The sequence below is a fragment of the Leptonotus elevatus genome, chromosome 8 (assembly GCF_054856555.1).
Source record: "Leptonotus elevatus isolate MCC_2025b chromosome 8, RoL_Lele_1.0, whole genome shotgun sequence".
In the NCBI taxonomy this organism is placed as follows: domain Eukaryota; kingdom Metazoa; phylum Chordata; class Actinopteri; order Syngnathiformes; family Syngnathidae; genus Leptonotus; species Leptonotus elevatus.
Genome location: NC_141246.1, coordinates 20967527 through 20983833, shown reverse-complemented (window position 1 = coordinate 20983833; position 16307 = coordinate 20967527). Strand labels below are relative to the sequence as shown.

The window sequence follows — 16307 nt, the reverse complement described above, 5'->3', positions numbered from 1 at the left end:
ACAAATACAATGATCAATAAATGAATGTAAATACATAACATGATCAATAAATATTGCTTATTCATATTAGTCTCTTATGTTCACATCTTATTCTATTTACTGTAAACAGGTGATATAAAAAAAATAGACATAATATGACTTGATCTGAGTCAAGAAAGACATTTACACGTCACAAGGCCTCACTTTGAAACTTGGAGGTTTGTTTGCAGCCAAAAGTGACCAAAAAGTCGTTTTCTTTTTTCCCTACTCGGCTGCTTGCTTCCTTTCCATGCCATCACAAAATAAATCAAAGTATGATCAAGTTGGAGGCAAAAGCCGTGGGCTCTTCAAGGCTGCGTGACATCACATAGGCGCGCGAGCGACCGACCCTCATGAGCTGTTGACTGCGTTCATGTAGATACCTGCGTGGAATCTCGTCTCTCGTCGGCTCATCGTTGATGAGGACGCCGCCGGCCGCGCTCGTGGCGCTCGTCCTATCACTGAGCGAGAATGCTTTGTGCAGGTGACCCAAATTCACATAACATTTTTTTCTCCTTTTATGTAGTTTTGGAATCTTTTGGAGGTTTCCTGAGACGGAAAGAACAAAATGGTTTCCAAATTTCACTCCTAACAAATGTTAGGAGGTCTTTGAGCCCGACCAAGGAAGGCACTGTAGTGTCCACAGAGAATCTTGTGTGACTAAACTGCTTTAATTGACTTAGTTGCCGTAGTTGAGACGATGCACTGCTCATTTCCATCCAATGATGCCATCACACCACAACGAAAATGTAAGTTTTTTTTTTTTTTTTTTAAATACTGTACAGGGTGTAAAAGTAAAAAACATAAATAGAAATTAAAATAGGAATTTTCTGTTTTTGGAGCTTGGGAACAGATACATTGCATTTACATTATTTCCTATGGGAAAAAATGTTTCGGAGTTTGAACAATTCGGACTAGCCTCACATCCAACACAGTCATCAAAAACTCAAGGCTATATTTGCCAGATTTGGTAAACCACAAACACTAATCAGCAACAATGGACCTTGTTATGGTTCAAGAGAATGCAGGAATTTTGCTCATGCATGGGACTTTGTGCGCCTCACAAGCAGCCCACTGTATCCACAGAGCAATGGGTTGGCTGAAAAGACTATCCAGACAGCCAAAGCCCTCATGGATAAAGCACGTGGACAGCATGCAGACCCGTACCTGTGCCTGTTGGAATATAGAAACACTCCAGTCGATGGACTGATATCGCCAGCGCAGCTGTTGATGAGCAGGCGGTTGCGCTCTTTCCTTCCATTAACTGAGAAACAACTTCAACCAGAGCTTGTCTGTCGCAGTACAGTTTGCAGACGAAGTGAAGTTTGTCAAACATGTCAAAAGTTTTATTATGACAAACTAGCAAAATCACTACCTTCCCTGCCTGAGGGAGCTCCAATTCTTTTCCAACTGCCAAATGGGAAATGGGAACCAGCAACAGTCGTCGAGTCAGCAGGCACCCCAAAATCGTACATCATCGCAGAGGATGGTCAGATTCTGATACTTAACAGTCGTCATCTCCAGAAAAGTGTGTACACAACACCAACGAAGAAGGACCACCTCGTGACTCTGATCATGAGGGTACTGACTCTGTGACTTTAGAAGAAACACCTACATTACCACTAGATCAGGCTGCACAGTAAAGTCGAGAATCATCACTGATCTATATATATATAATTTTTTTTGACATTATTGCTTGTGTGTGATTGTTATGCTACCAGTAAGATAATGCTTAAGTTGTTATTGCTAGCATTATATTTACGTTTCCTTAAGTAAAAATTTTTTTTTTTTGTTTGACATATAATCATCCATTTGGTGATCACAATGATTATACTGCATATTCTTGCATGATTCTATTTTGATGTATATAGCTATGTTGTTATTTACAGTTTTGTTCATCAAAAGAAAGGAGATGTAGTATTCTGCACATATCACATGTCCACTATTAATGACGTATACAAGATGCGCCATTGTAGACACGGAAATGAGGGATGAATAAAGTTGGCATGTTCACGCCAGTGTGAGACCAAAGGAGATCTTTATTATATCCCTGAATATTACACTGTGGCGATAAAAAAAAGAAAAGAAAAGACAAATACTTTAAAAATATTCTATCAACATAACCGCAAAAAAACAATCAATTAAATAAAATTATTAATAATCAGAAAATGAAAAATAAACAGAAAGGCTTTTCACATGCAAATAAATTATAATTAACACAAATGAAAGATTACGTCATACAAAACATGCCACAATGGCATTTTTGGTTGTCAGGTAAAAACACAGAAAACACCAATACAAAAATTTGAAGTGGTTAACTACACAAGTAATCAGAACTACATTTTGAGATAGTATACTACACAAGTGTAAATAACAATTAACAATATTTTGAGGTAGTAAACTACACAAAAAATGCTGCAGTTGCACTCGGCTACACCTTTTTTAAATGGCTAAAATTAATAAGTGCAAATATCTATTAGGACACACAAGGATTTGGAAAGTATTCTATCGATGTCGAAGTTTGTCGTATCACTGTTCTGAATTTTCTTTGCGGTTGGAAGATTTTTTGCAATAAACTCAAGCATGTCAATGTGCTTTCTTGGGTTACAAATGAGCCCTGATATTACTAAACACGCTCTGAAGCACAACTTGAAGCAGCAATACATAAGTACACTAAGCTAACTGTACGGTGAGCCCGCAGCTAATGGCTAATAACAAAACAACATTCACTGAGCATAAAACTAAACACGGCAGCCAGCTAATAACAAAACAAGGCATCTTGCTTTTTCTTGTCCACCAAGACTGTCTGGTTTAGCCCTCCTGCCACTGCACTGGCCATACTTAGCAGCTCATAGTTGAGTAAGCAAGGTCGCGGTGTGGGCTCTCCGGGCTGCGGGAGGCTGTCTGCGCTGCTAGTAGAGTGCGCGTGGCTGACGCTGCGGAAATGATACCATGGTAAATAGACTGCATTTGTATAGCACTTTAACTACACCATATGGTGCCCAAAATGCCTTACAATTAAGCCTCACATTCACCCATTCACACTCATACACCAGTGGTCGACTGCTGCCATGTCCACTGGGAACAAATTGAGGTTCAGTGTCTTGCTCAGGGACACTTCGACATGGTCACCAGGGGTGAGGATCGAACCCACAACCGTATGGATGGGAGACAACCACTCAACCACTGAGCCACGCCGCCCCATGTATAACAATGGTATCGATACCATGACAAAGTAGTATCGTATCTGGAACCGACGTGTTAGTATCGATACTTTTCAAAGTATCAATACTTTTGACGACCCTACAAGGTATGTGCTACAGAAATAAAATTGCGTTGCCTTGTTCCATGTCTACTTTTCATCCAAAATACACACTTAAGCCGACCTGTCCCTCTCTGTGGTTGGGCGGCAACGACACCATCGCTCAAGACGGCGGCAAGTCGATTGACGGATCCCCGTTCAGTTATGTCGCAGATGCAGATTGGTTGAAAACGCGGCCGATGTTTGTCTGGACAGGGTTCCCACGCGCCTTGGCAAATGCTTGAGTTACGAAAAATAAATGAGGGGGCTGTTAAGTGGCGTGACAGCCATGGACAGGAAGGGATGGATCGGGAGAAGACAGCGAGATGCCCAGAGTGGGTGGAACAGTCACGCCATTTTAGATGATGTGAAGGATTTTAATGTGTTAAAGAATTGAGACTTTAGAATACATTGGCCCTTTGAGATTATTGACACAATTTTACACATTCCACCTTTAAACTCAGCCACCATGGATTGCAAAATTGATTTGATTGAATTCTGATAAAGACCTGTTAAGATGATCACACACAGCTTCACATAAACTTAATAACTAAGAAATCCAACTTTAGTTAAAGGTCTCATATTATTCAACTTTTCAACATACTAAAATAGTTCTCAAATGTGTAAAAGACATGTCTGTGACATGCATTCGTCAAAATTGACTTTGGATCTAATATTTTTGCTGTCCCTAAATCAGCCAAAAAACGCTCTGTTCAAAACAGCCTGTTTTAGGGGTGTGTCACTTTTATGTAAATAGCTGCACCAGGCCACGCCTAGGCCACACCCTTCACTCTCGAAGGGGCATTGATTTTGGTCATGGTAGCCATGTGCTAATGCTGTGAATGGAAACGACTGGCCATGGGAGCAGAAGAAAAGAACAATACAGACATGTGTTTTACACATTTGAGAACTATTTTAATATGTGGAAAAGTGGCATAATGTTTTACCATAAGAAAAAGTAGCATAACGTTACTACAGAGACTATGTTGTAGCGTTAGTTTATCATTGTTTAGGCAATGGTTATTTTGCCGTAACCGGCAAATCTGCCGTGAATGTCTATGATTTGCCGTGAATGCTTGTAGACATTTACAAGCAGTTATGAATAACACAAATGTGCACATTTAGGCCACTGCGCGGTCGCAACAAGAGAGTTGTCTCGTCGAGACCACTTAGCGGCCGGTTAGCATCACAAAGTCATGTCAACTAGGTGGCGAGCTGACAGTCACGGCAAATTAACCACCACGGGTTGTATTTTAACAAAACAATACACAAGCGCTTCATATTATCCAACCACCGTGCTTTATCATATCTGACCTCTTGTAATTGTTGGAAATAATTTCTTTGATTTCTGCGTGTTCAAATAAAACTCAAAGTTGAAGTCTCGTGGAGAAGTTTGCCAGCTTTATTTCAGAGTCTGAAAGACATCTTAGGACTTGGCTCAAACAGCTCTGGTCCAAAAGTGTAACATTCTCAAAATACACTCACTCATTTATACAAAAACAGTTCCCTCCTAAGCACCATATGTCGCATCCCCCCATTCATTTTGAAAAGACAAGAGTCTTCGAGTCTAGACCCCCCATTCTTCCTGTCAGCAGAGTGAAATACAATTAGGTTATTTTACATTCAGTTGGGAGTAAACCTGGCTCCAGGGATATTTATGAACGCCCTTTGATATGCAGTTCCCTACAACTCTGAGATGAATGGACTCAGAAACCTTACTTCCTTAGGATAAGAACAAAAGACTACAGATTAACTAACATATGGGGAACAGTTGTAACATCTCTAGCTAATATCAAAAACACTTTGAAAAATATAAATTGAAACAGAAAAACAATTTTAATAATCTAACATAACCAAACAACCTCCACACGACAAATGTAACTCCCACTTTAGGCACTAAAAATACACCAGTAATATGGTAGAAGGTGCACATCTCTTATTAGAAAGGATAGGAAGGAAGGCTAAATCAAAAATGTTAAACTTACATCTTTTCCGTTTGCAGTCGTGTCACACTGTTGGGACCGATCCATTATGTTTAAACGTGTTGCAAATCCAGCTCTGAACAGGCTTTCACTAACAAAACATTCCTTTGAGAAATGATGTCGGTACACGTCCTTCAAAAATAAAATGAATCCACTGTCTTCTGAAAGATTTGGGCAAAGGAAGCAACCACTTTTTCCTGATCATTGTTTCCCCTCTCCCCTGAGCATTTACAAGCAGGGGGAGAAAATAAATAGAAAGGCGCAGCCAGCTTCTCGAATTTCAGTGGGCGTAACAAACCTTTACCAGAGGTGGTGCCACTAACCCGAGGGGGCTGGGTCGAGTGCACTTCCGTGTCTTTTTGACGTCACGGAGGTTTAATCTGCCCGTTTGAAGCACACATTTTAGAAAGGGAGAAAGCTAAAGAAGTCGCGGACTGACTTTTTTCATACCTGGTTAGATTGTAGACAAGCCGGGGATGCATATTATTGATAGAAAACCCCACTAAAGTGCATTTTCATACTATAGGACCTTTAAAGGTTGCTTGCTATTTTATAGCATGATTGTACATTGTAAATGTATCCATGGTCATCATGCTAAGTGATATACATGTACACCAACTATCATATGGGGAAATTTATTGTGATTTCACTTAAATGAATAAATGCATACTATCCCCATTCAGCTTCAACAATAACTTTCAGTATTATACTACATGTATTCAATATAAATAAGCAGTGTGCCAGGAGTTTCAACAAGTCTGTTAGTTCAATGGTTAAGAACATTCCTTTCATCGCGTAGAACGTGGTTCAAATCCCGGTTTGACCAAACATTAGTCCAAGTGCAATTTTGAATAATATTCATTGCCTAATTATTTAAAGGTGGGGTCTTAAGTTTGGACAGTTTCTGTTTGTAAACAAACCATTCAATACGGACTCCTCCCATGGCTCATCCCATACTAGCTCAACGTTTACGCCCCCTTTCTCTGACCACACTCAGCCCAGCACAGGTAGCTTGCTTTACTGTAGCTGAGGGTGCCTGTGTACATTAATGATCCGAAACTCTGCCCCTGCGAGCTCTAACGGGGATAATCAGTGTGTGGAGAAAAAAAGGAAACTGCATTATTCGCCTTTTGGCTTAGCTTCACCTATTGCCCGGTGTAAATATGTGGAAATAAGAAAGGTTTGACCCTCGTTCTATATTGCCGAGTTACCTTTGTTAATGTGACCTAGCAGCCTAGCATGCCACTAAATTAGCAAGCTAGCGTTTTCTTTTCTGTGTTTGTTTGCCACTTACCTGTCCAATAGCAAGCAGGCAAACTCTGCGTCGTTCTTCAGCCCAAAGCCGCTCCTTCAGGTAAATGTCAAGCCAAGATTTACTCTAGTTTTGTTGTGGAATCCTTTCTCTTTTTCGCGCTGTTAGCCATTGTGTGTTTTCGCTGAAGACGTCACGTCACTCTTCTTGTCAACATTGCGCCTGCCTTCAGCGACACGCCCCCCGCTCTGTGATTGGCTGGAGGGGTAAACATTGACTTACCGCCAGGATTTCATGTGTATATAATGCCATGGACAGCTAAGGACAAAAATGGTCTAGTGGATAATGCAAAGGACTGCTCACGGCGGCCAGCCATGGATAGTTGGCACGCCCGAACCGTCGCAATAGACGCGTGTCTCGCGAGAGGGAGCTCGTCTTTTGGAGACTCTGGTTTTATCCCAATCCAAGTGTTCCTGAACTATATTTACAATTTATTATGTACTTGTGGATGGATGGATTTTAATGATTATGGTTATAAAAAAAAATCGCAAGTGCACACGCTAGCCCGATCGTGTGTTCCAATTCACTTGAATGAGAGCTCGAGCCACAGTGATGGCTCCCACCTCGGGGATCCGACTGCGGTCAAGCCAGCCTCCACCCGAAAAGACAAAGTCAAGCCAGCCAACCAAACGATGGTTAATACTGTGCATTACAGTAACATGCCGTTGTTGGATACCTGGAGTGGTGTGGTGTCCTCTAGAATTGGTCTGGTCCTGGGATAACAAACCTTGATTTTTTTAAATGATTTTTTAAAATCAGGGATAATGGTCTAAATTTCAATTTTCAAAACGAGTTTTATTTTGAAATGCAACATCAGATTTTGGTCAAAGTACTTTGGTTGGATACCTGGGGTGGCGTAGTGTCCTGTAGAACTGGTCTGAATCTGGGATAACAAACTTTGAGTTTTTAATGATTTTTATATTAAACCCTAAACCAGGTGTTGACCAGCTTTTATTTTTTGGTGGCCAACGCAGCGGCATGTCGGCATGTTACCGTAATGCACAGTATTAACAATGGTTGGGGCGGCTGGCTTGACTTCGTCTTTTGAAGTGGAGGCTGGCAGTGGGATCCGCCTTAGGGTTGACGGGTTTGGTGGCTTCAGACCCTGTACGAGCCGTTGACTCGAGGTGGCCAGTCTAATGAATGAGGCTGAGCTCTCCATTCAGCTGAATGAGCGCTGGGTGTGGGAGTAAGTAAATTAACTTTACTATATGTTTCAGAATCAGTGTATTTAATAGACACATAACATGCTGCCATATAGACATACTGTTGTTACTTTATGTTAAGGGGCTTCAAAAAAAAAAACAAATCTGGGAAAATTTTCACTGGAAAGAAAATTGGCTAGTGTAAATTGTGTTTGGCTAGTAAAAAAGTTAATTTAGAGCCCTGCTTACAAGTACACTTAACATTTACTTGGTGGAGTATACTTCCAATAAGTACAAGAAAAGTAAACAAGAAGTATACTTTCCTAATTTTGAGTATACTTCAAGTTCAGGTATACTTAAATATACTTATTTTTGGTAAGGGTAGACCAGTTTTATTTATGTGCTCACTTGTCTAATGACTGCCATGATGTTAAAAGTCCAAAACTGCAGATTTTCCTTTGTCACTTTGGCCTGGACCCTCGAGTGATGAATGAATGAATGCACTGCTGATATGCCTGCATGTTGTCATGACTCATCAGACCTCAGAACTTTGTGTTCTGCAACTACATGTACGATAACCTCCTATGGATTGTTCTGGTGCAGATCTCCAAACAATTTGGTGATTATAAAGTTCATACACCTTTATGGACCAGCCAAAAGCATCTACTGGCCACAAGAGATGACTGCTGTTGGATTCTTGCTTCAGATGCTCACTGTGTGATATTGATTTGACCAGGATTTATATAAACCGTCCTGTAGTGGACAAGTGTTAAATGACAGTACACAATGCAGTTTCCAAGAAACATGGACATTTGTGACATTTCTCTGTCACAAGTTCATCATCTTGGAGTTGGACACTGTAGAGAAATCTATGGCGGGACACACTGATTGAATACTTTGACATTTCTGAAGAAATGTTTACCAACGATGTCAACATATACATCAATTTGAGTGAAAATGAAAAAGTAAACCCATCTAGTTTTTGTTTTTTTTATTTCATTGATGTTCGTGCCCAGTGAATTTCAAGGTAAAAATATAGGCCAAATACAGATTTTTATTTAGTCTTATAATAGTGAATATTAGAATATGCATGTTCAAATTGAAAACTATCATGACTAAGATACATGAAAAAAAAAAAGTTAAAGTTTTCCATGTTAAGAATACAATTGTGGTATTTAACCAGTATTTTCAGATTTTTTGGTGAGTAATGTAACCACCTGACTGACTTTTTTGTTGTTGAAAGTATGACGTTATAAAAACTGCACGTTCAGCATTTCTGTGTTCTGTAGAATCTCGCCTTCCGGATATTGTTTCATATTGTGAAATAGTTTGTGTGGTTGAATCGACAACTTCTGCATGAAGCTGCTTTATTTCTCACGGTCACAAACGCAGGATAGATCAGTGGGTGAAGCGGGACTATGATTCAAATCAATAATACTGCTAACGAACTATTGAACGAACTGCTCTAATTTTACTTGCTATGTGTACGTACTCAAAAACAACTTTTGAGTACGGTATTTACATCATTACCGCAAGGAGTGGTAAGTCTTATTTTATATCTCACATTCAGTTTAAATTACCAAAAATCAAATGCTAATTCTTATTTTTATTCATACAGCAAAAACCTGCATGTGGGTCATCTAATTACTTCAACAACAAAGAGACAGCAGTTGCAAAAATGACTGTTAAGGACCAAACTTCTACAGAGACAACAATGGACATCGATGATGGTGGCTACAAACGTCTTTTGACGGATGGCAGCAAGTTTCAATATTCAGGTAACAAAATTTCAGTTTATTGCCACACTTTATAAATAAAATGATCAGAAAATGTTACCTATTGTGTACATGGTTTTTTTCCCACGTGAATTGTGAAGTAAGGTTTTCTTTATGGCTGTAGTCTGGTTTTCCCCTTTAGGGTTGTTATAACGTTCATTGTGTGACATGCTATATATATATATATATATATATTTTTTCCAATTAAAATATTTGTGTTTTATTCAGTTTATGCATTGAGAAACAGCCCTTTTAGGGCTGCCACACTTGTCCTTGGGCTGATGTGTGTTATCCTGGTGGCTGTGATCATCGGTCAATCTGTCCACTGTGAGTCCACCTGATTGTTAGTTAACCTAGCCACAGACGTCAAAAGTTTGCCAGCGGTGTAAAACTACTTCACTTTAATACATGCTTCTTTTTTCTGTGGCAGATTCAATGGTGGGTAAAGACAATCAGATAAAGTTAGAAGCTGCTGGAGGGGAGAAAGACAACCTCAAGTCATCACTGAAGACTGTGCAGAGTGAGAAGAGGAATCTCGAAGGTTCATACGAGCATCTACAACAAAGTTACAACTACATATCTAAATCGACAACTCAAATCAAAACCAACAACAACTTACTCAAAGCGGAAGCACAGCAACTAAAAGAGAGTCAAAACAAGTTGCAAACTAGCAACGCTGCTCTAAACAAAGAACTTGAGCAGCTGAAGACCAGTAAGGAGCAGTTGCAGATGAATAATGATGCCTTGTCGACTGCCAAAGACTTACTGCAAACAAACTATGAATCACTGGGCAAGAACAAGAATGCCTTACAGGCCAACTACGATTCTGTGATGAATGAGAGGGACATTTTGCAGAACAAATTCAACAATGTAACAAGGTCACGAGAGAAGCTGCAAATGAGTTACAACAGCCTGATCAAGGATATCGAGCACCTCGAGGAGCGATACAACTCCTCCTCCAGCGAGAGAGACAACATTGCAAGCAGTCACCAAAACCTAACGTCGGAAAAGGAAAATCTACAGGCCATTTACACCACACTCGCCAAAGCTACTGACGAATTGATGGCCTCCTACAATTCCACAGTTGAAGAGAAAAAGGATCTTGAAAGCCGTTTGAAAAATGTGACTGCACAGAGAGACCTGCAGAGGGTGCAAATCAGCAACATGAGTGCTGAAGTAGACCAGCTGCGGGCTACCGTCACAAGACTCAACGCAACGGTAAAAGGTAACCGGAAAAATGCTTTTAATATTTAGCAGGTTTTATGTACAAAAAGAAAACATTTGACACGATCTACCCATTTTCAGACATGTTGAAATGAACATATGTGTAGGATATGTATTAAAATGAGTGTTATTATATTGTATATGTAAAAACTATGAAAATATAGATATTGTGTAAAAACACTGGGAAAAAACTATTTTTGCTCAAAATGTGTTGTATTTACACATTATACCCTTGCAAATATGTATATTTGAATGAAAAGAAAATGGTGGTTTGTCCAACCACATGCGCATGTCTGCTCTAAAAAAAAGTGTTCAAGAAAGATGACAATTAATGCCTTTATTAGGTAATTATGACAATATTTCAAGTACTTGTTCTCATATTTTTTTCTCCATTACAGACAAAGTCTGTCCAAGTGGCTGGAAGAAGTTTGAGAACAGCTGCTACTTTGCTTCTTCATCCAGCAAGACATGGTACCTGAGCAGAAAATACTGTCAAGATGAAGGAGCAGACTTGGTCATCATAAACAGCCAAGAAGAAATGGTGGGTTGATACTATACTGTATACAATATTTTTTTTCTTAAAGGCACAGTTAATCTCATGCTTACAACTGTGTTTTCCTGTCACCTTCACTCATCAACATTTCCTACAAACAACTCAGTTCGAAAAAAGTACTTTAAGTAAAATGGTTTCAAAGGGCTGCAGTTGAAAATAAAAACAAATCGCCCAAAACCTGTTATACAAACACGTGTTTATATATTTATTTTTTGTAATTATTTCAACATTTACTTTTACATTTATTTAAACTTTTTGAATCTCGTTTTTTATTTTTGCATTTATTATTACTTTTATTTATTTATTTAGTGATATATATATATGAATATTTTTTTGTTTGTTTTAATTACATTTTTGAATTCAATTTTTTATAATTGTTTTCATTTTTACTTGTATTCATTTATTTATTAATTTAGTCAATTATTTCTTTTTAATTTGGGCAGTTTTGGTCCTCCATAGCGTCAGACCCCTTGTACACTCTTGCAGATGACCTGGACGTAGTTAGAGGATAGGAGCGTTGGAATTCCACAAATCCTCCAAGTACTTCTGGGTCCTCTCGCTCAGATAGAATCACGACACAGTCACACATTTGTAGATTCACGTTATGCATTTGTGACTTCAGTTACGGATACAAATTATTTTTACACATTTGTGGATCGAAATACAAATTCGTAAATAGTTTTGCCAAAATAATGGCCCCATAAGATTCCACCAACTTACATCACCATGTGCCAGATTTTATTTGGATTCCTCCATTTCACATTCAATTAGCAGGTATTTTGTTGTTAAGTACAACTCTATATGGTGTAGAAGTATAAACATCTAACATGACTCTCTTCTTTCTTTTTCTAGAGATTTGTTAATGGCTTGTATTCAAATTACAAAGAGGTCTGGCTTGGACTGACCGATGAGGGAGTGGAAGGGGACTGGAAGTGGGTGGATGGGACCGCACTGACCCTACAGTAAGTAAAAAATATGTTCTCATTGTGCTTTATTTACCACATTTTTCAAGGGTTGCTACTGGTGGTGTCAGTGGTGTATAACCCAATGTTAGCAATGGGCCAAATTGTGCCGAGGCTCTGAAGTGTGTGTCGAGCATCCAGGATGGAATTTCTGTAGGGTGTATTGAAGCCTTTCAATACAGCCATTTGGCGGCTCCATCCAAATATCGATACTAAGCCAGTCTCAACATCAAATCTATATTAGTGTTATGAAATTGATGCAGTAGTTTCAGTTTCGCTTTTGTATGCACTGCTGCAGTTTTGTCAAACAGGCGATAGCCAGGCTGCTGGACTCGCCACATCTGTCTCAGTACATAGAAGGCACACTCACTGTGACTTAGCAGAGCAAACAAGCAACCCGCCAGCCCGGGTCCACCCACCCACCAGCACACACCCAAAGCATCCACAGAGTTACAAAGCAGCTCGCTGGGCTTCTGGGGAAAATGCTGTTTTATTTGTTGTCTTAGATTCCCTGTCATTCTACTTGAAAAATATATATGTTGTTTTACTTTCTTTTTTTTTATGTTATGGAGTAAAGAGTATGTCTGTAAATGTTATGGAGTAAAAACCTTGTCTTTAAAAAAAGAGGAAAAAAATACAAAAAAGAAGTGCAATGAAAGAAGAATTTAGATTTAATTTTAGTACAGTACCTGAAACAATATTATTTGTTTAACGATGATCACTCCGTACGATTCATTCATTCATTATCTGCATTGCTTATCACACACGGATCGCAGAACACTTTTTCTATTGAAAAAGGGGGGTCGGCGGAGTGGTGAGAATCCTGGGCGTACCTAATCTTATGTCCAAGGTAGTAGTAGTAGTAATAGTATTTGCAATAGTAGTAGTGGTACATAGGCCAAGCCTTGAGTACACATAGAAAAAAAGGGGGTGAGTTGAGCTCAACAGTGAGAGAGATGACAGGCAGTCCTTATTGGCTGAGGCAGTTGCTATGCAGAAGTGAGAGACCAGGCAGTATAGCTAAAAAAAAAAGCACTATTTAAATAGCAGTCCATTCTATTACATTAAAAAAAAATTAATTGGAAATTAGCTAAACAGTTTAAAATTCGAACAACTAGAATCGGTCAAGAAATGTGGAAGTTAACCATATTCAACATAAACTAAAAGTTCCTTACTTTCACTTTAAGAACCATGCACATTCACGCACACACATTTGTTTTTAACTCGTTGGACACATCACACACATACATTCAACTGAAATGTATGAGAAAGCGCACACCTCGAACAAAAGGCTTTCACGACTTAACGGTTCAAGATGCAGATTCCAGAACTGGCTCATTAGAACGGCAACGGTTTGGGTAACGAGCATGTTCTAATTTTTTCTATTGGATGAAAAATGACCGAAATAGAGCAGGTTAAAAACTTGTGATTTAAAAAAATTTAGGAGAAAAATAACATGGGGTTGAATGGCCGGAAAAGTGTGACTTTTCATCACACCTTTGCCTAATGTCTGAATTTGATGTTTAGTGAGCAAATATTGTGGCCACGGTGACGAGTTGAAGTGAGATTTTTCGAAATAATATTTTTTCTCTCCTCACTCTGACGTTGATTGCTCCACTCTGGCAGACGCAATACACACCAATGTTAAAAGCCTTTTTTTCTCTAATTCGCTCACTCTCTTTGAACCCGCACAGGAGGGAGAGCTTACATTCCTTTAAAAAAAACACTCAACACTGAGTAAAGATGGGAAAAATTGCAACAAAATGAGCTAAAAATCATATCGGTCGGTTAACGTTTGCGCGCGTAGCGTGGCTTGGAAAAAGGTTGTTGATTTGTGGACTTTTTTTCCCCTTCTCCATTTATTCCAATGGGACTTTTTTCAGGAACTTTTGGGAAATGCGTTGCCATGGTAACTCGGAATTCCAAGAAAAGTAATGCCGCAGCGAGTCAGATCGAGCCGCATCTGTTGATACCTCATTTGTGCCGGTGCGTTCAACGGTACGGGCCACATTTAATATAACCCGATCTTCTAGGATTGCAGACCCATAATAATCTATCACCAAAACACTTAAAAGTCATTCAAATTTATAGAGATTCAATAATTTGACGATATCTTAATTATTGTAAACAGATAGCAGCTATCCTGATAAAAATACCAGATAGAAATGCACCAAACGCCTCTCGCTGTTCAAATTCAACAAGGAAATGGTAATTTGATGCAGAATCCATTTGTCTGTTAGGCTTGTTTGTTTCCCCCCGCCATCGGCGCTTATTGGTTTCATCCTGCCTAAACAACGCCTGATTGGTCCGAACTAAAAAAGGTCGGCTGCAAACATATCAGCGGGAGCGGTACAATATGTATTCTCCGGAGTTTGTGAACTCACAAATTCCCCAATAATTTATCTTGCTGGCAAGGTTAGTTGGCGAATCCAGGTCCAGAAAGTAGAAACCCAGTAGAAACAGTTTGGCTTTACCCACAGGTGCTTCTACTCAACAGGTGGAGACGAGCTTGTTTACCTGCCGAGAAAAGCACCTTTCACTACCCAAGGTTAGTCCTTAATGTGTACTTTAATTTATTCAGTTTCTCTTGACATTGCAGGTTCTGGGCTGACGACCAACCAAACAGTTACAACGGCAATCAGGATTGTGGGGAGTTTTGGCAACGTTCTTCAGGAAACGCCGAATGGAATGATGAAAAATGCAGTACAAAGAAATCTTGGATGTGTGAGATGTAGATGCATTAGGTTCATATTCGCCCTTGCGCTTCAGTCAGAAAAGGCACACAGATGCACACTTTTTGGACTGTGCAGAACATCCCATCAACTTCAGCGTGTCATGAAATGTACACACTCTAGGAGCGACCCCAAAATAAGGGTGTTTATACTGTATCTTGCCTGGCCTTCTTTTTCCCATTGACCACAATTTCAGCACTCTGTGAAGGTGAAACGTCACATTGCATGAATATGGCCTCGATTGCAATGACTGAAATTTGGTTAAATTAACCCTATAAAGCCAAATGTATCATATTAAATAAAATACATTTTGAGCTTACTTTTTCATGAATATATTTTTTGCCATTAAAACCCAGACATATATGATCTGACACATGCATTGCACGGATAATCCATTAGAGGGCAGTATCACCCAGCTGATGGCTTTTCAGCGACCTTGCAAGATCGCTCCCAATTGAGAAAGGAAAGACACTTATACTTATTAACTCATTCATTCCCAGCCATTTTCACTGAAGCAACCACCTTCGCTCCCGGCTGTTTTACTGGATTTTGACTGATTTTGTAAGGCCCACAGAATATTGTGTTCTATTGCTATAAAAACATGGAACCTACCGAAAGAAAGTTTAGAGTCTCTTCTTTCATCAGGAACAAAAAAAGATTTCTATCTGTTTCCGTTTTGCAGCAATTAGCATTATAATATAGCTAAGTTTAATCATTGTTCACAAATCTGCTCCCACCTGCTGGCCGTTTGTGTAATAACTACCATTGCTTCAAGCATTCTCTTCAGTTCAGAGGCTGCACCAAAGCCTTGTGTATGCTCTAGCACACGTGTCAAGATCCGGTCCTCGAGGGGCTGAGTCCTGCATGTTTTCAGGGTTTCTCTACCTCGACACACCTGACTCAATGATCAGGATAATTATCAGGTTCCTGCAGAGCTTGCTGATTGTTATGCGTATGTGTTGAACGTGGGAAACCTCGAAAACATGCAGGCCTTCGAGGACCGGACTTTGACACCACTTAAGTCTAGCATTAAAATTTTTTTTATAAATGTGTCTTTGGGACCATGGTAATGTTTAAAATAGAACATATTTATACGTTTTTGGGAGCAAACAAGTTAATTGTGGGAATTCTTCTTTCTAATTTGGGGAAATACTAATATGTTTGATATGTCTGTTTATTACTATATTTTTGACAATTGTGCAAATTTAAAGCATTGTGACCAGATGTATTAAATATGACACAAATCAAGTCATAAAAAAATAATAATTGTTTGTTCAAAAGGACCAATAAATACTCTATTTAC

General features: G+C 39.3%; 1 protein-coding gene across 1 annotated transcript; it reads left to right on the top strand.

Annotated features, from left to right (window-relative positions):
* The first annotated feature begins 9106 nt into the window (after window positions 1-9106).
* LOC147170174 (uncharacterized) lies at window positions 9107-16307 on the top strand. The gene is made up of 7 exons (XM_086082659.1): window positions 9107-9299; window positions 9377-9536; window positions 9762-9860; window positions 9964-10758; window positions 11156-11298; window positions 12163-12272; window positions 14872-16307. Exons 2-7 carry the CDS (start codon window positions 9437-9439, stop codon window positions 15005-15007), a joined length of 1383 nt encoding a protein of 460 aa, XP_085938785.1. The 5' UTR covers window positions 9107-9299; window positions 9377-9436; the 3' UTR covers window positions 15008-16307.

What these genes read in the sequence shown, in the direction of transcription:
- LOC147170174 (XM_086082659.1), top strand. Translation starts at nt 9,437, where the DNA reads ATGACTGTTAAGGACCAAACTTCTACAGAGACAACAATGGACATCGAT. An exon ending in CATCGGTCAATCTGTCCACT is followed by an intron (nt 9,861 to 9,963) that starts GTGAGTCCACCT and finishes TTTCTGTGGCAG; the next exon opens with ATTCAATGGTGGGTAAAGAC. An exon ending in ACTCAACGCAACGGTAAAAG is followed by an intron (nt 10,759 to 11,155) that starts GTAACCGGAAAA and finishes TCTCCATTACAG; the next exon opens with ACAAAGTCTGTCCAAGTGGC.